The sequence below is a fragment of the Mus pahari genome, chromosome 12, assembly GCF_900095145.1.
Source record: "Mus pahari chromosome 12, PAHARI_EIJ_v1.1, whole genome shotgun sequence".
In the NCBI taxonomy this organism is placed as follows: domain Eukaryota; kingdom Metazoa; phylum Chordata; class Mammalia; order Rodentia; family Muridae; genus Mus; species Mus pahari.
In genome coordinates this window covers 42,753,617-42,772,424 of record NC_034601.1, presented here as the reverse complement: position 1 = coordinate 42,772,424, position 18,808 = coordinate 42,753,617, and the positions used below count along the sequence as shown (strand labels likewise).

At 40.1% G+C, this 18,808-nt stretch overlaps 1 protein-coding gene across 1 annotated transcript in view; it reads right to left on the bottom strand.

Annotated features, from left to right (window-relative positions):
* Morc1 (MORC family CW-type zinc finger 1) overlaps nucleotides 1–18,808 on the bottom strand; it is a 181,174-nt gene that overhangs the window by 151,926 nt on the left and 10,440 nt on the right. The window contains exons 3-7 of the mRNA XM_021209326.1: nucleotides 17,496–17,530; nucleotides 13,710–13,778; nucleotides 9,622–9,712; nucleotides 8,901–9,009; nucleotides 6,197–6,356 (exon numbers count right to left, since the gene is read on the bottom strand). Coding sequence (XP_021064985.1) covers nucleotides 6,197–6,356; nucleotides 8,901–9,009; nucleotides 9,622–9,712; nucleotides 13,710–13,778; nucleotides 17,496–17,530 — 464 coding nt within the window. The remainder of the gene's footprint in view (nucleotides 1–6,196; nucleotides 6,357–8,900; nucleotides 9,010–9,621; nucleotides 9,713–13,709; nucleotides 13,779–17,495; nucleotides 17,531–18,808) is intronic.

The following is an 18,808-nucleotide window of genomic DNA, read 5'->3' as shown; positions in this document are numbered from 1 at the left end:
GTGAGAATGATATAAGTCCTTAAAGAGAAAATTAATAAAACCCTAAAGAAACCCAGGAGAACACAGACAGTGCCAGGAAGTAAATAAAACTGTTCAATGAAGAAAATATAAACTGGGGAAATTTTGGAAGTAAAAATCTTGGGAATTTAAATAGAACTTCAGAGGCAAGCATCTGATTACAGATTACAGGAGATGGAAGGAACAATCTCAGGAATTAAAATATATGAGAGAAAAAATGGATACATTGGTCAAAGAAAATGTTAAGTCTAAAAATTTCCTTACACACACACTCCAAAAAAATCAAATCTGTGACACTATGAAAAGAGCAAATCTAAAAATAATAGCAATAGAAAAAGAAGAAAAATTTCTCAAGTTGAAGAAAAAGAGGCTTAGAAAAAACACGAAACATTCGGAGCACCAAGTAGACTGAACCAGAAAAGAAAGTTTGCTTGGCATATAATAATCAAAATGCTGAATATACAAAGCAAAGAAAGAATATGAAAAGCTGCAAAGGAAAAACCAAGTACCATGTAAAGGCTGACCTATCAGAATTATACCCAGCTTCTCCATGGAGCATTTACAAGTCAGAAAGTTCTGAAGAGATGTGCTGTAGACTCTAAGAGACCACATCTTCCAGCCCAGACTATTATACCCAACAAAATTTTCAATCACTATAAATGAAAAAAAAACTTCATTATAAAACAAAATATAAGCAATATTTATCTACAGATCCAGCCTTACAGAAGGTGCTAGAAGAAAAACTCCAAACAAAGGAAGTTAACTACAACCATGAAAACACAGGGATACATGAGACATATCTCAACATTAAAAAAAAAAGCAGTTTACAGCAAGCCCTGTCAATATCACCTTAAGTGAAGAGAAACTCAAAGCAATGCTTCTAAAATCAGGGACAAGGCAAGGCTGTCTACTCTCTCCATACTTATTCAATATAGCACTTGAAGTTTTAGCTAGAGCAATAAGAGAACTGAAGGAGGTCAAGGGGATAATATGATAATATGTATATAAGTGACCCTAAAAATTCTACTAAGGAGCTCCTACAACAAACACCTTCAGCAAAGTGACTGAATACAAGATTAACCTACAAAAACCAGTATTTCCCCTAAATACAAATGACCAACAGACTGAGAAAGAAATCAAGGAAACAGATTTTTGGTAATAGCCTTAAACAATATAAAATATCTTGGAGTAATTCTATCCAAACATGTTAAAGACATGTGTGATAAAAGCTTCAAGTCTTTAAAGAGAGAAATTGAAGAAGCTATCAGAAGATGGAAAAGAGCTTCCATGTTATTAATTGGTAGAATTAATATAGTAAAAATGGTCAAATGTAATCTACACATTCAGTGTAGTCACCATCAAAATTCCAAGACAATTCTTCACAAAAATGCAAAGGACAATTCTCAGCTTCATAAGAAAAATAAATAAAAACCCAGGATAGCTAAAATCCAGATAGCTAAAACAATCCTGAACAATAAAGAAACTCTGAAAAGTCTCACCATTCCTCATCTCAAGGTATAAATACAAAGCTACAGGAAAAAAAAAACCAGCATGGTATTGGTATAAAAACAGATGTTAACCAAAAAATTAAACTGAAGACCCAGAATCAGCCCACACACCTATGAACACTTAGTTTTTGACAAAAAAAAAAAATTCCAGAAATACACTCTGGAAAAATGACAACACCTTCCACAAATGATGCTGGTCAAACTGGATGGTGACATGTAGAAGAATGCAAATACGTCCATATTTATCTCCCCGTGTGAAACTCTACTATAAATGGGTCAAAAAGCTGAACATATAACCAGGTACACTAAACCTGATAGAAGAAAGTAAGAAACGGTCTTGAGGTCATTAATACAGGAGACAACTTCCTGAGGAGAACATTGTTAATACAGACACTAAGATCAGCAATTAATCAATGGGACCTCATGGAACTGAAAAGTTTCTTCTTGACAAAGGATACCAGCATTTGAACAAAGCAACAACCTAAAGTATGGGAAGAGGTTTTTACCAACTCCGTATGTAATAGAGTGCTAATATACAAAATATGTGAAAAACTCCAAAAAAACCCAAATAACTCAATTTAAAAATGGAGTACATATCTAAACAGAGAAATCTCAAAAGAAAAAACTCAAATGGCTGAGAAACACTCTAAGAACTATACAACTAGCTTAGACATCAGGGAAATGAAAATCAAAACTACTTTGAGATGCCATCTCACACCTGCCAGAACAGCTAAGATCAATAATACAAGTGACAGCTCATGCTGGTGATGATGTGGAGCATAGGGGCCACTCTTCTCTTGTTGGTGGAGTGAAAATTTGTGTAGCCACTATGGAAACCAGTATGGTGGTTTCTCAGAAAGATGAGAATCCATTTACCTCAAGATCCAGCTATATCACTCTTGGTCATACAACAAAGGCCACCTCATCCTACCACAAGGATACTTGTTCAACCATGTTCGCTTCTTTTCATAATAGCCAGAAATGAGAAGCAACCTAGATGTCTCTCAACAGAAGAATGCATAAAGAAAATGTGACACGTTTACAAAATGTATATTACTCAGCTCTTTTTTAAAAAAAAAAATAGCATCATGGGGGAAAGATGATTCAGCAGTTAAGAGCACTGACTGTTCTTCCAGAGGTTCTGAATTCAATTCCCAGCAACCACATGGTAGCTCACAACCATCTGTAATGGGATCCCATGCATACTCTTCTGGCGTGTGTCTGCAGACAGCTACAGTGTACTCATATAAATAAAAATAAGTAATATTTAGAAAATGATATTATGAAATTTGCAGGCAAATGGATGGAAGTAAAAGTAAATCATTCTAAGTGAGGTAGCCCAGACTCAGAAACATGAATATGGTATGCATTCACTTATTTCTGTATATTAGCCATTAAATAAATGAAAACCATGCCATAATCCATATACCCAGAGACCTTAGGCATAGAGGAGGGGACTAAGGGCGACAAATGGATCTCCCTGGAAGAGGAAAATAGAATAGACTTTATGGGTGGATTAGAGGCAGGAGGACAAGAACAGGAGAATACAGGGGGTATAGGAATAGGGAGAAGAGAAGAGATGGGATTGAGGGAGGGAATGAGGGCAGAGACAGCTAGAACAGAGAGGAGCATTTGAGGAACATTTGTGGGGCAGAATGGAAACAGTGAAGTAGAAACTTCCTATAATATACGAGGTGATACTAATGAAGACTCCGAATAACGAAGGAGACAGACCCCCTACTGGCCATCTCTTGTCACCAAATAAAGATTCCAGGAGTGGGACTGGGTTTTATCCAGTGGGGTTGGTGGGCAAAGTGATCACACAGAAATCCTCATCCAACCCAGGCTGTTGCCAAGACAATAAGTTGTTTTCTATAAACTGACAGCAAGGCCCCCCCGGCTGAAGACAACACCCACACAACTCACTGAACACGGAGAGGTCGAGTTGGTGCCTACATAGAACCTTCACCCCAATGTTCTGGTGTCTATGACACTAAAAGGTATTCTGTGGGCTACTAAAAGAGAAAAGTAGAGGGCTGGTGAGATGGCTCAGTAGGTAAGAGCACCCGACTGCTCTTCCAAGGGTCCCGAGTTCAAATCCCAGCAACCACATGGTGGCTCACAACCATCTGTAACAAGATCTGACGCCCTCTTCTGGAGTGTCTGAAGACAGNTACAGTGTACTTACATATAATAAATAAATAAATCTTTAAAAAAAAATTGCCAAAAAAGAAAAAAAGAAAAGAAAAGTAGAAAAAACACCAGTCCAACCATAGAACTCACTCTCTACAATCTGTCCTGCCTGAAAAATAAGGCTAGAGCAATGTCTGCACGAACCTGTGGAGTAAGCAACCGACATCTGATTTGACTTAAGCCCACTCTATGATATTGAATTCATACCTGACACTGCTTTTATGACCAAGAAGCACAGACTAGATAGCCCAGGGACCTAGGGTAAAACCAAATAATATTGATCTAAAAAAAAAAAAAAAAAAAGGAATGATATCCTGCTATATTCATGGATTGGTACCTAATTCATCAATCATCAGAGGGCTTCCTCCTGCAGCAGATGGGAACAAATGCAGAGACCCACAGTAAGCCATTACACACAGAGAGAGACCTTGAAACACATAGCTCTAAAGGAAATGTCTCTATCAAACAGCTCCTCTCGTAGCTCAGGGAACACCACAGAAAAGGAGACAGAAGGAGTTGGGGAGAGAGAGGACACCAGGAGAACAAAGCCCTTTAAAACAACTGAGCAAAGCTCATATGAACTCACAGAGACTGAGGCAGGATGTACGGGGTCTATATGGGTCTGCACCAGGTACTTCACATCATACATACTATAGCTTTTTGTTTAGTACTTTTATGGGGCTTCTGAATGTGTAAACAAGTAGGTTTCTAATTCTTGTCCCTTTTCTTGGGGCTCTTTTGTTTTCTTGTCTTTTCTTGTTTAACTTCAATTCAATGGGTTTTTCATTTTATATTTTTATATTTTGTTTTTTTAATAAAATAAAGGATAAATAAACAAACACAAAGTGCCAAACTTGGCCTATGGCTATGTCTTGTGGCTCCTGCTCCAAGGCATCGTTAACGAAAAATGACCAAACTATTCATAAAGCTGTTTACAATATGAGCACAAATGTGAGTTTCAAAGAAATTAAAAAGGGAAATGAATTACACTTCTCTTGGTGGGGAAAACAGCATAGGGGAGAAGAATGATAAGTTTGTAGTCAAGCGCCTGTTTCTAAATCCTGGATCAACCACTGAACAGTGGTGTGACCTTAAGAGCTCCACTCACAAGCAAAGACATAAAAGTAGGCAGAGACTAGTTGAGGAGAAGGGAGTGCACAGCAGTAAGAAAAGGACAAGAGATAGTTATGGGGGAGTAAAATGACTGTAAAACCATATATATATACACACACAAAACTAACAAAACCTTCATTTTCCTAATCCATCCAATGGAACTCATAAGTATAATAAAATAAGCAAAAATAAACACTTACTCATATCTATGTGAGTGCTTCACAATTAGAAGTCCTCTGATAAATGATCATTAAGATATAAGGTCCTTGTTTTCCCTTATCTGAAGGTCCTAAACTTAGCACTATATATTCGTGTGTATATACAATTATTTATGTATGTGAAGGGTTAGATGAAAAAGAAAATTATGACAGGGGAGGAAGAACTATTACGGGAGGGAGAAGGCAGAGAGTGTAGTGGAGTGTAATGACCAGAAGCAGACATGGGACTAACGCGGGGATTGAAAGGGACCAGCTGGAGCACAGAGGAGGCCACGAGAGGGGAAGGACGAGAAGAAAATGTGAGGACACATCTGAAGATACCATGAAATCCATTACTGCACAGCCTAACCTAAAACAGTAAGATTATAATATGTATGCTAATATGTAAATACTAACTTAATCACCACCACTTTTTCTCAATGACAAAAGGAAAGAAGTAGAATACTTTTGAAAAAAAACAATGATGCCCTGGGTTATAGAAGGTATCTTAATGATAAAGCAGACCAAGTTGGAAATAAAATTATCAAAATCTTTCTACAAATATTATATTAGCCAAAACATTGCTAAGAGCAGGCAGGGCACATGTGGCTTCCTCTAAAGTATACTTCTTTTTATGTTTCCAGAAGTGAAAATAGGGAATGTCTAGAGAAAGACCGACACAAGGCAATTCCCAGTAACTAGTGCAGTCTAGACATCGAGAGAGGAAACGAAGGAAATGAAGGCAGCTGAAGGAAATGAAGGAAAGATCTGTCAGCCTGGGAGAAGAGTGTAGATGAAAAATTGCTTACTCCCTCTCCCCAAGATGGGAATGCGCTCTCACATTCTCTCATTATTGTTAACTCTACTAGCAAACCAGCATCATGGACTCGGATGAAGCAAGGGACAGCTAACTCTGCTCTGAGGGTCAGGACCAGGGATCCCTGTGGGCACAGCCCTTGTCACCCTCTGCTCACTCAGAGGCTTATGCCTGAACCTCTCTCTGTGTGTCAAGAATGTACAATAAATCATATCTGGATTCTTTCAAGATAACACTCATACGGATAAAATGAACGGCTGCCCTCATGCAATACAACACCTGAGATCATTGATGCTAAAATGTATGAAAAGAAAAGTTCCGGTCAAAAATGTTGCTTTTGATAACCTTACCACATCTCCCATAGATCATGTCAAACTGCTGCATCAATTCAGCTTCGGTCTTAAATGGGGAGTATTTGTAAATGATGGACAATTCTGTGAAGAACTTCTGCGGGTCATCTGTGATACCCTTTCTTGTTCTCGTTAGCCATGAAGGTATTGGAACTACAACCTAGTTTTTAAAAATACAACATATTATGAAATATAAACACACTAACATTCCTTTGTTTTATTCCAATTTATTCCATTCTTCTTCCAAATTACAAAACACTAAGTTAAAGCCTTGATTTAGAAGGAGATGGACGTGTGTGTGTTTGTTTGTGTGTGTGTGTTTGTGTGTGTGTGTGTATGTGTCTCTCTGTGTGTGTCTATGTGTTTACTCAGGGTTGGTTTTGTTTGTTTGTTTGTTTGTTAATTTCCATTATCAGAGCTGCTGAGATGGCTCAATAGGGAAAAGCATTTGCCACCAAGCCTTGAGCTCAACCTCTGGGAATGACACACAAGGTGGAAAAAAAGGAACAATTCCCACAAGTTGTCCTCTGACCTACATACACGTGCAATGGTGGCACAATAAACTAAAAAACACGGGATGGGGGAGGAGAGGAAGGATAGAGAGAAAGAGAGAGGTGCAGAGGCATGAACACACATTCACACAAATAAAAATAAATGAAAATAAGTAGAAAACAGCTGGTCAGATTACAGCACTCCAGCTGCCAATCCCTGCCCACAATCTTAGCGCTTTCAGTAGGCTAACCTTTGAAGTATTGGGGATTGATAGGCATAAAACCTCTATGATATGACAGAGAACATGAAGGTGGGTAGGCCGGGAGGTAGGAGAGAATCTGGGAGATCTTAAGGTGAGGCAAGTAGATATGATTAAAATATATTGTGGAAAACTCTTAAAAATTAAATAAAAAGCCTTTTTAAAAGCTTCTGCTATGATAAATAGAAACAAGGTTTAAAAAAAAAAATCTGTGGAAAGAGAAGCCATTAGATTTCAAGAAGGCGAAAATCTCAAGAGAAAATTGTTAAAACCTTGAGTGTAAATTGGCCTTGATGGTACATGCCTGTAAACCCTCTACTCAGAAGGCAGAGGTAGAAGGGTCACAAGTTCAAGGCCAACCTTGGCAACTTAATAAGACTTGTCAAAGTAATTTTTTTTTTAATTAAGCTGAGGTAAAGGTAGATTAAGAAGATGTTTGTGCATAGAGAGTCTGACTTGCTCTCTGGCTCAGGAATCAAGTGTATGGTGCGTTACACCAAAATGGAACAAGACACACACACACACACACACACACACACACACACACGAGATTTAGAATCTGAGAGCTGACATTGGAGAGGTTGGGAGAGGGTGACACACAGGATGAAGGCAGCTGAATGCCAACTCCTTGGGAGGCAGAAACATGAGCCACAGGGAGGGGAGGGCTCAATAGCAGAGGTTACTGGGAAAGGTGGATCTGACTGCAGTGTGAGACTGGGGTGAACCAACAGACACAAACGTGGAAAACTGAGCCCATTACTGGTGACCACAGTAAGCACACACAATGCCAAGTAATTGTTCATTCTAGATAAGACAAAAGGCACATGAAAGAAAAACAAGCATGGAGTCACTGGTGATGTACTCTAAGGTGACATGATGTCATTCTTCACAGTCTGAACACAAGAGTAGACATGAGTGTGTGTGTGTGTGTGTGTGTGTGTTTATTTGTGTGTGTGTATGTGTGTATATGTGTCTGTGTGTGTGTCTGTGTGTGTCTGTGTGAGTGTGTATGTATGTGTGTGTGTGTGTGTGTCTGTGTGTGTGTGTGTGTGTGTGTGTGTGTGTGTTGAAGGTTCTCTTTGATGAAAGGCTGTTACTGTGGTCCAGACCCAAACCCCTGCGGCAGGCTCGAACTGCCACACTGTTCGAATCCCACAGAGCAGCCTGCTCAGATACAAGTCGTACTGTCTCCATCAAACCCTCACTGGGCACCCAAGGCTCTCTAATCTCTCCTTCCACACTGCTGCTTTCTGACATTTTGGGAAGAACAGCCACACATGCTCACTGAGCAGCATATTTTTGTCCGCAACCCTCCAGTTCCATTATTTAACCAATTTCTGTGTGTCTGACTTGTCTTGTGATGAGGCTGAAAACAGTTTATTAGTGCCAGAGTCTTTAGCTGTGTTTTTTTTCCATCCACAGAATCTAACCATTGCTAAGCAGATAGTATTTGGAATACGCATATGGTATGTTGGATTACAACTGACATTCATAACAGAACTCAAACAGTGTAAATTAACACACTGTCTGAAGTTCAGCTAAGAGTTGAAAATGTGGTCAGTAGAATTAGCAATTTAAGTCTATTTTGCATTAAGTTTCTTTATAGATGTATTCTAAGTCTTTGACCCCAACAGTTTATTTATTTAAAAACTGATAAACTATGTGTGTCACAAAACGGCAGAAAGGTCTCTGGAGGCTTCTTCAAGAAATATTACTGTGCCAGAGACAGCTTCTTATTCTGGGAAATTCAGGCACAAGGAGAATAAAATTAAGTTCTCCAGAAAGGCCTCTGGTGACCCCAGTGTATACAGACACCTTCTGTCCATTTCTCTAACATATGCCCAAATTTCTAAGTCATAATCTGCAAGGAGTTGCAGCCTCCTTCACCTCCTGAGAGGGTAAATGAAAACTGCACTGTTGCCATGGAAATAGAAAGAAAGCCCCATCTCTTACCTCAGTGAGACCTTCTTTTTCACAGAAAGTCTGAGAGAAGAACAGACAGGTCATGGTCTCTTCCTTCTTTGTGAAAAGTATACAGTCTTTGCCAATTCTCATGGAGCCGCTATATTAAAAATGGGGAGCACAGTGCTTTACATACAGACACTAATAGAGAAGAAGCCAGGGGCATGATTTTGTTGACTGTAATAGGTTGTTCTTTCCCATAACCCATCTGCTTGACTCATCCCCAGGAGGGCACAAATATTCCTTTACTTCTCAGAGGAGAACAGATGAACTTTAGCAGATCCAGCCTGACACTCTTGCTTGAGATACAGCTGCCTGAGAGAAGTTCCAGCCAATGCAGAACAGAACAATTACTGGGCCCTGGATGGAACCACACACGTGTCACTCACATTGAAGCAAACTAAAGAAAGCTGGAGATGCCACACCAATGCTCAAATATGCTTTGAGAAGCAAGCAGATGCAAAGACCCAGTGACACTTGACTGCTTCTGGAGGCCTGTAAAAGACTTACCTTGTTCTACATGAAAAGCTTTTTAATGTTGTGAAGAGCTGCGTCAGTGATGGGTATAAAGATTCCAACGTGAGTTTCAATGGTCCCTAAAACTCAGCCACTGAGTTTTAGGTGCCAGGTTGTTAAAAAGAAAAAAAAATTGCTTGCATATCATTTTCAGTATCTGCAAATAATATATAACTTAAGGAAAAACAATTCTCACCTCTTAAGCCCGTTGCCATATTGCCCAATGAACTTCAAGGTTGACAACCGTTTCTTGGATGTTCCAAAGTAAATGATGTCTGAAGCTTCATCTGTAATCGACAATTTCTTAAGGTTAGTTAGGAAAAGTCTGACGTCAGCACTGAGTCCAGCTGTCAGAATTCTGTCCAGGCTTCAGGACCCTAAGATAAGACCATAGCCTTTGGGACAGTCCACAAAGACTGGGGTCGTGACCCAGAATCACTAAGATCCTCAAGGTGATGTCCTGAAGGTCAGACAGACATAACCATGTGGCAGTTTATAATTGTGGGCTTCAGTTTCCTCGTTTCTAAAAGAGAAGGGCTAACACCACCATAACAACAAAGATAAAGAAAACAAATGGGCCAATATATCATGAACTGCTTCACACGTCGCCTGGAGTATAAGTGGTAATGTAAATGTTGCAGTTGCCTGCTAGCTAGTAACTATCCCATGGTGTTGGTCCTGGGGATGGTTCTCAGACACTAAGGACAGAGATTTCGGGTTTTTTTTTTTTTTTTTTTGGGGGGGGGGGATCATTTTTTTTTATTATTATTTTCTTTATTTACATTTCAAATGCTATCCCGAAAGTTCCCTATACCCACCCCCCCGCCCCTGCTCCCCTACCCACCTACTCCCACTACCTGGCCCAGGCCTTCCCTTGTGCTGGGTCATATAAAGTTTGCAAGACCAAGGGGCCTCTCTTCCCAGTGATGGCCGATTAGGCCATCTTCTGCTACATATGCAGCTAGAGACACAAGCTCAGGGGGTACTGGTTAGTTCATATTGTTGTTCCACCTACAGGGTTGCAGCCCCCTTCAGCTCCTTGGGTACTTTCTCTAGCTCCTCCATTGGGGACCCTGTGTTCCATCCAATAGCTGGCTGTGAGCATCCACTTCTGTGTTTGCCAGGCACTGGCATAGCCTCACAAGAGGCCGCTATATCAGGGTCCCTTCAGCAGAATCTTGCTGGCATGAGCATTAGTATCTAGGTTTGGTGGCTGATGATGGGATGGATTCCCGGATGGGGTAGTCTCTGGATAGTCCATCCTTTCATCTTAGCTCTAAATTTTCTCTTTGTACCTATATCCTTTCATGAGTATTTTGTTCCTTATTCTAAGGAGGAATGAAGTATCCACAGGATGGTCATCCTTCTTGGTTTTCTTGTGTTTTGCATAATGTATCTTGGGTATTCTAAGTTTCTGGGCTAATATCCGCTTATCAGTGAGTGCATATCTAGTGTCTTCTTCTGTGATTGGGTTACCTCACTAAGGATGATATCCTCCAGATACATCCATTTGCCCAAGAATTTCATAAATTCATTGTTTTTAATAGCTGAGTAGTACTCCTTTGTGTAAATGTACCACAGTTTCTGTATCCATTCCTCTATTGAGGGACATCTGGGTTCTTTCCAGCTTCTGGCTATTATACATAAGGCTCCTATGAACATAGTGGAGCATGAGGACAGAGATTTCGATGCTGCTGCCTATGGAGGAAGGAGATTTGTTTCCAGACTTGTAGATTTGTTGTTCTCATCTCTCTAAAGCATTCAAGTTTCTGGGAACTCAGACTACGTGATCTTCTGACAGTGAATGTTCTTCCTGTTGGCCTGCCAAGTGCATGCTGAATCCTGTGTCAAGTCTGGGTCCAGACATGCTATAGTTCAGCACCACATGGTACAAGATATTCAAAGGCCACTAACACCCTGTTAGTCTAAAGCTAAAGACATTTGGTCACATGTTTTCATATGGGAGTAAGTCCACGACAATGTTAGCCAGCACTTATTCACAGTTTCATGTGTATGAGGAAGGTTATATGCCTCATATGCATTTCTACTGCACATTTACAACACACAGGAAGATATTAAAATCTGTATTAGCTCAGTGGAAAGAAAAAGAGAAAGAAATAGAAGATCATGTCCTAGAGGATTAAGTGAGGGAAACAAGGGGTGTGATGGAGAAGCACAGAGGTGTGTCCTTAGGATGGAATGACTTGGGAGTGGCACTTAAGAAGGTCAGCCCCGGGGTAGAGTGGGGAGGGTCCCATTGACTATGGCTGGAATTCTATAAGCAAGAAAGCAAGTACTCCAAGAGAAGTCCCAAGAAGCGGATGGAGCTGAGAGTAATACTAAGAAATGCTTACCATGGAGGAGTGGCTCTGAGACTTATTCTGAAGCCATGGGCACTCTCTGGGGGTTTTCACCAGGAAATGGTAATATCATTGACATCAAAGTCCTGACCACAGGAAACAGTATTTTCACTGCACAGTATTTGAACTGAGCACCTACTCTGTGTTTGTTTGTGCTAACTTTAAACATACAGAGCTTTGTCTAAATATTGAGTTCCAGCCCCGTCAGGACTACACAATGAAACGGTCTCAAAAGAATAAACAACAACAACAAGCCCAAGAGAAGGTCACGGAACATAGAGCAGATGCCTTTGATATGAAAGACTGTTGAAGAATGAAAGACAAAACCAACCTGGAAATTGGTACAGCCATCATCTATGGGTCAAGATGCTCAGTTTAGACAACAGACAAATGTCATCCAAGGCAAATTCTTGATTTCCAACTGTCTTAGCTAGGGTTTCTATTGTTGTGATAAAACACCATGACTCAAAGCAACTTGGTGGGTGTGGTGAGGGTGGGAGTTTATGTTGCTCCCACTTCCACACCAGTCCATCATCAGAGAAAATGAGGACAGAAACTAAGGCAGGAATCTGGAGACAGGAGCTGGAGCAGAGGCCTTGGGGAAGTGCTTGCTCATCCTGCATTCTCAAAGCATCCAGGCCCACAAGCCTATGGGAGGCAGGACTCCCCATGGTTTGGGCAAGCACACATCAATCATTAATCAAGAAAGCCTGTCTCAAAACAAACAAACAAACTCAGGAAAATGAACTTGTAACTCAGGCTGCATGTAAATAGAGACATTCTTCACTGTGGCTTCTATAGTCCCTATACCTCTTCCTACTGAAACACTGAAAAAAAAAAATCACCACTTTAATCAAAAGAGACCAGGAAAAATTATCCAAACAAAGTATAAACAAGCAGCTGCATGGAATAGTAGGACACCTTTTAAACTTGCCCAGTGGTTATTGGGATCACGAGGTGACACCAAAGCTAAGGGAAGTTAACTGCTTTCTCTCCATTGAGATGGTCAACCTTTTCTCATGTGTGTGCCTAACCAGTCTGCTTGGACTCCACTGACGTTCTACAAGCAGAGCAGTCAGAGCCCTAGCTTAAGATACATAAAGCATCCTAAGAGGTCCAGATTAGATCCAAAAGTACGCAGAGCCAGGATCAGAGGAAACATCGTTTCAGTGGCCTGGAGTGTGCACTGTGCACCCATGATGTGCTGACTCAGAGACTACCCTTGAATAGACAAAGAGAAATCCTAAAATATATCATGGATGTATTTGCTATGATGGGAACATTCAGTGAAAGAAACTAAGCCTTTGAAGACGAGGAGGAAAAAGACCCACAAACTGCTAAAAAAAAAAAAAAAAAAAAAAAAAAGGAGAAACAACCTCTCTCTCAAGGTTATGCAGAAAATNGAAAGAAACTAAGCCTTTGAAGACGAGGAGGAAAAAGAACAACAAAAACAAACAAAAAAAAAAAAAAAAAAAAACAAGGAGAAACAACCTCTCTCTCAAGGTTATGCAGAAAATTAATAATAGCCTAAAGGCATTGGAAATTGCCTCAGGCCTCCTGCATCTGAGAGGTAAAAGATGAGCAAGAAAAAGAGGTTGGAGTCTGTGCAGTTACTATTTGTAATCTGTTCCTTCCCAGGTGCTTTTGTATTACAATCAATCTGATTTGTCTTTCATGTGCCCTGACTATCATAGGTATAGTCATTTTGTGTCTTGGTTTAGGCGGTTAAAATGGATTTAGTTTACCAGTTTGAATATTTAAACCTAAAAAGAAAAATCTTTTTCAAAACGAGTTTGTCTGCAATCTATTTGCCCTAATTGCTCCATATCTCTGTTTGGAATAGATAGTTCAATTTATTTTTATTTTCTGGGTTTGCAGACGGCATCCTTCCATAGCCAGTTAGGTATTTAGATAATTAACTTACCAGGGCTCATGCCACATCCATCATCCAGGAAACACAACATGAATCCTCCCTGCAGTGTTTCATTATCCACTGTAAGAGAAAGCAGTTATTCCTAATAAATATTGGGCTTAATTTGTTCGTCAGAAAATCATGCTGCTCCCGTAATTATTTGTTCTCCTCCACGGCAGGCCTGGAGCCCCAGGTACAGAATAGAGATGGGCTCTGAATGGAATCTTGACTATAACTTCCTAAGAAACTGCAGGAGGAGAACAATCATGGAGCAAAACAGATTTAAATTAACATGCAGCATCTGCAGGTGAGCAACTTAACCATACAGGACGGGCGGGCCCTGCTTCTGCTCAGGACCCGGATTGGTCCTTTAAACTTCAGGTAACTTTCCCCTGGGAGAGGGGGAAAAGGTAACTGTGCGAGGTGAGCCCCAGGATCGCTCTATCAACCTGACCATCCCTTATGCCCTTCCAACATCACAGTAGTTCTACAATAGATCAGGGCCGGTCTTATTAACTTCATCAGGCTCCTTCTAAGCAGTTAATTCCTCTGAGAGCCTTTGGTGAGTGTTTCTCTGTAGCGGCAAATATTTGCTTCTTAATGACGCTTTTGAGTTCTGAGAAGGGGCAAGTCGTTTGAAGTCAATTTTGATGATGAAGAGATGCCATTAAATTACATAATCTAATCTCCCATTTAAAGTGTTAGAGGTGTAACTAAAACTAATGAAACTAATTCTAGTGCCAAGTCTGGAAATCAGCTCTGAAAATAATATCAACAGCTGGATATCAAAAATGACACACTTCATTTTTTTGATAATAGTGCAACTGATGGATAATATAAGCATAATATATAACATATGCTTAGAGTATATAATTTGGCTAATTTTGGTGTGTGAAAATATCACAATTAAGCAGAGAACACATCAGCACTCCACATATTTCCTTCTTCCATATCTGATCACCATTATCATCAATAGTCCTCGGACAATCATTGACACCCTTTCTTTTGCTTTTTAGCATGTTTAACTCAACTTATGTGCTCTAAGTTCAAATAGAATTCACATTTAAAATTGAGGCAAATGCTCAAGACTGCCAAAGAATAAATATCTAAAAGATGCACCTAGTTGTATTTACCCACTTTTGTTATTATAATAAAATACTTGAGGCTGGATAATTTGTGAGGAGGAAAACACTTATTTATCTCATGATGCTGCAGGTCTAATAGCAGGGTGCCATTTTCTGCTCAGCTCTGTAAGGGCTTTATGGTATACCAAATGCCAGTGGGAAGGCTGAATGTGAAAGCATGTGACAGAGCGAGACCTGGCAAGTCAGGAAGCCAAAAGCCGAGAGTCAAATTTCATCATACGCTACGTATTAGAACAACATTAGTCTCTCTCAAGGACAAGATCCCCAATGCTCTGATCATCTCCCACTTGGCTTGCGTGTCAAAGTCCCATCATCCAGAGAGGCCAAAGTGTGTGTCTAAGAAGAACTTTCAGAGGACAAACCACATTCAGACCATAAAACTAATTTGAGGGGGTTCATAGTGATTTGATTTTGTACTCATGCTAAGAGCCATTCTTCATTATTCTTTGTCATCTAGAACTAAGATACACCTGGACCAGGATATTGCTTAGCCTCAGCAGCAATATACAGTAGCCAAAGCTAAATCTGAAGATTTAATAATAATAATAATAATAATAATAATAATAATAATAACCTATAGAAGAAGCAAGCAGACACAAAAGACATTTCTTCCAAAACAGCTTCTTAAAAAGACCAAGATCCCCAAGACAGATCCCCTAAAGACATATATTCATATGCAAATTGGGGTCTTAGGGTTAAGCAGATATGACCTCAAAAATCTAGGCATCTCTATCATGCCCATGGAGACAGCCTTATGACAGGTCCTTAAAGCAATCGGTCTGGGGCTAGAGAGATGCCTCAGTGGTTTAGAACAGGCTGTTCTTGCAGAGGGCCTGCTTCTGGGTCCCAGCACCCACAGCAGGCAGCTCATGGTCGCCTGCAACTCCAGCTCTAGAGGAATCCAACATTCATTTCTGGATGCTTCAGGCACCTTCACTCACATGCACAAAGCCACACACAGAAAGGAATGCATACATGCATAACTGGAAAACAACACAATAATTTTGTCTTTAGAAGGCAGGGGGGTCAGGTTTCTGTCTCCTGCTAATTATGTACTTCCCTAAACAAATGCCATCATGACTTACACAAGACTACTTCTTTCTCTGGTGTTTCTTGCTTGCCCTGGGCTTTGGCCAAGTCAAAACATCATGGCTATCAAGCCCTCTGTCCCCTCCTCTACCAGGATACGCACCCTCAGTGTCCTCTGTTTCTCACTTCCTCTGGGATTAGGCTACTCTATTCTGCTGTGTTGACTTCACTCAGACGATCTGGATTTTTCCAGATGGCAGCAACAGCTCCCTAATTTCTTCCTCCCCTAATCACAGTGTGCAGCCTAATTTTGGTCAGCAGTTCATGCCACCACTACTGGTAAAATCCTGTCCTGACTTCCCACTGCTCTCAAGAAAAGAAAGAAAACAACAACAACAACTTCCAAGCCACATAACAAACTGTCTTAGTCAGGGTTTCTATTCCTGCACAAACATCATGACCGAAAAGCAAGATGGGGAGGAGAGGGTTTATTCAGCTTACACTTCCATACTGCTGTTCATCACCAAAGGAAGTCAGGACTGGAAGTCAAGCAGGTCAGGAAGCAGGAGCTGATGTAGAGGCCATGAAGGGATGTTACTTACTGGCTTGCTTCCTCTGGTTTGCTCAGCTTGCTTTCTTGTAGAACCCAGGACTACCAGCCCAGAGATGGCACCACTCACAAGGGCCTCTCCCAAAAATGCCTTACAGCTGGATCTCATGGAGGCATTTCCTCGAGGGAGGCTCCTTTCTCTGTGATAACTCCAGCTTGTGTCAAGTTGACACACAAAACCAGCCGGTACAACCCCCCAACTGAATCTTATGTCTCATCGACAGAGATTCACTTGTCCGTTCGTTTCTCAGACTTTTCATAATGTGAACAGGATGAACAAAGAGAGTACCACTTACTGTGCCCCATGTCTTGGGATTTCAATGTCTACATAGCTCGTGAACACTAAACACTCATTACAACATGTTCAGACATGAGATGTGATATGAGATGCATTTTTCTCAGAGATGGAATCACATCATGGACAATATCCCCTCTTGTGTGACCAAAACTAACGGAAGGAAGGCTGTGTTGGTGAAGGAAGGTAGCATTAATTTCATCTCAGAAACTAAGGTCGTTAGCATCGTAATCTACCAAGACTAACTAATAAGCACACAAGACACTGAGGGACCACAAATGAAGTCAATAAAGAAAACACACTTGGTTTGTGCTTTGTAGCAGTTAGACAATCATCTGCAAGTCACTTAAGCATTTTTAAGACTTCAATAAATCAGAAATGATATATGCTTAATTATGAGTAACTATTACATTAATGTGATTTTAAAAATAAAACTGCTTTTTATGGCAAATAAATTCATGGCCTCAAATCACTCAGAGATTTTCAGGAAACTCCAGAAGACATCATTTTGTACACAGACCCTCCAGCGAGTGAGCTATTTGACCCTCAGAGTATGTATTTCTCAATCTGGCTCCCCACAGGGTCACAGTGTTCACAAAGCATTTAGATTACATTAAAAAGCTGCAGAATGTGGTATGATTTGATGAAATAAAATAAAACCAAAGTAGCTACAGGCTTTTTCTTAGAAGAAAAAACAAGAAAAGAAAATGTGTGCTCACCTGAAAACACATCGAGTCTTACAGCCCCGGCATCTCTGGAAACAATACAAATATAACATTGATTCACAGGGAAAAAAAAGTGTCTTAAAAATAACATTAATCTCCATAGCGTATGTGAGGTGTAACCTATTGTCAGATATCAATACAGAAATCATAAATCACTTAAGGTAAATTTCTAAGATGGTTCATTGTACATTTATATACAAAGAACTGTCATCACCCATAATTTACAAATATTACAAAAGCTAAAACTTAGTACCTATAAAAGACTGCATATGGAATTTAGTGGTAGTTATAAAGAAAAGGTTCATGTGAACATAAATACAGTATTTATATTTTAAAACTTCCCAGAGAATAATAAAAAGCCATAGGAAGACTTTTCATGACATATTCCAGTTCAAAACCTGAAAAGAAAAGGGAAATTACTATGCCATTTGTACCATATGACCATATTTTTAAAAGGCATATGTTATATACATGTTCAAATGAATGTGTTTCTTTGAAATGGTGGAGATGAGGGCTCAGGCTTCATTCATGCTAGGAAAATGTTTACCCGCCCCTCAAAATGTCAATAAAAGTTTTTCTTATAAAGGTGAACTATGGCCCATGGAGTCTGGCTCACCAAATGTTTTTATAAATAAAGTTTTATTAGAACCCAATCACACTTGTTCACTCAAGTACTGAGTATGGATTTCTTAGCCCTTCACCAGCAGAAATGAATCATTTCAGCAGATGCTGGACAGCCTTTAGAGAAAAATTTATTTATTTTCTGGCCTTCCACAGGAAAATATTCTGATTGCTACTCTATGAGATGAGATTAACAGTGATTTTTTTGTTGTTCTTTTTTTTCCTCCTTATTTTCTCAGCTTTGTAACTTCATAGTTATTTCTTGTATTTCAGGATTTGTAAAAGTAAAAAATTCTAAAGCAAAAGAAGGGCCCCAAATCCTGGATTCCATATCAGGTGTAAGAGCAGCCACGCTGACAATGGGGAACACGTTCTCAGCTGATGGCCAAAGCTATGCACTAAAGGAAAAGAGAGTCTGAGGGACAGGTGGGGCGGCATCAGCTCAGTGCAGATGCAAGAGTCAGAGGCGGAGAATGAGTACTACATCAAATAAACCGAGAGGAGGCAGCCGGCCTGGGGGGGAGTCCTGTTTTTGCTTTACCCTATAGCTAAAAATACCATAACACTTTCATAACATACAAGTTCTGCAAGAATCCCAGCCATCATAACATACACATTCTGCAAGAATCCCAGCCATTTCTCAAGTATTTCCTGTATATAAAGCAAGTGCTGAGTGGGATACTGAC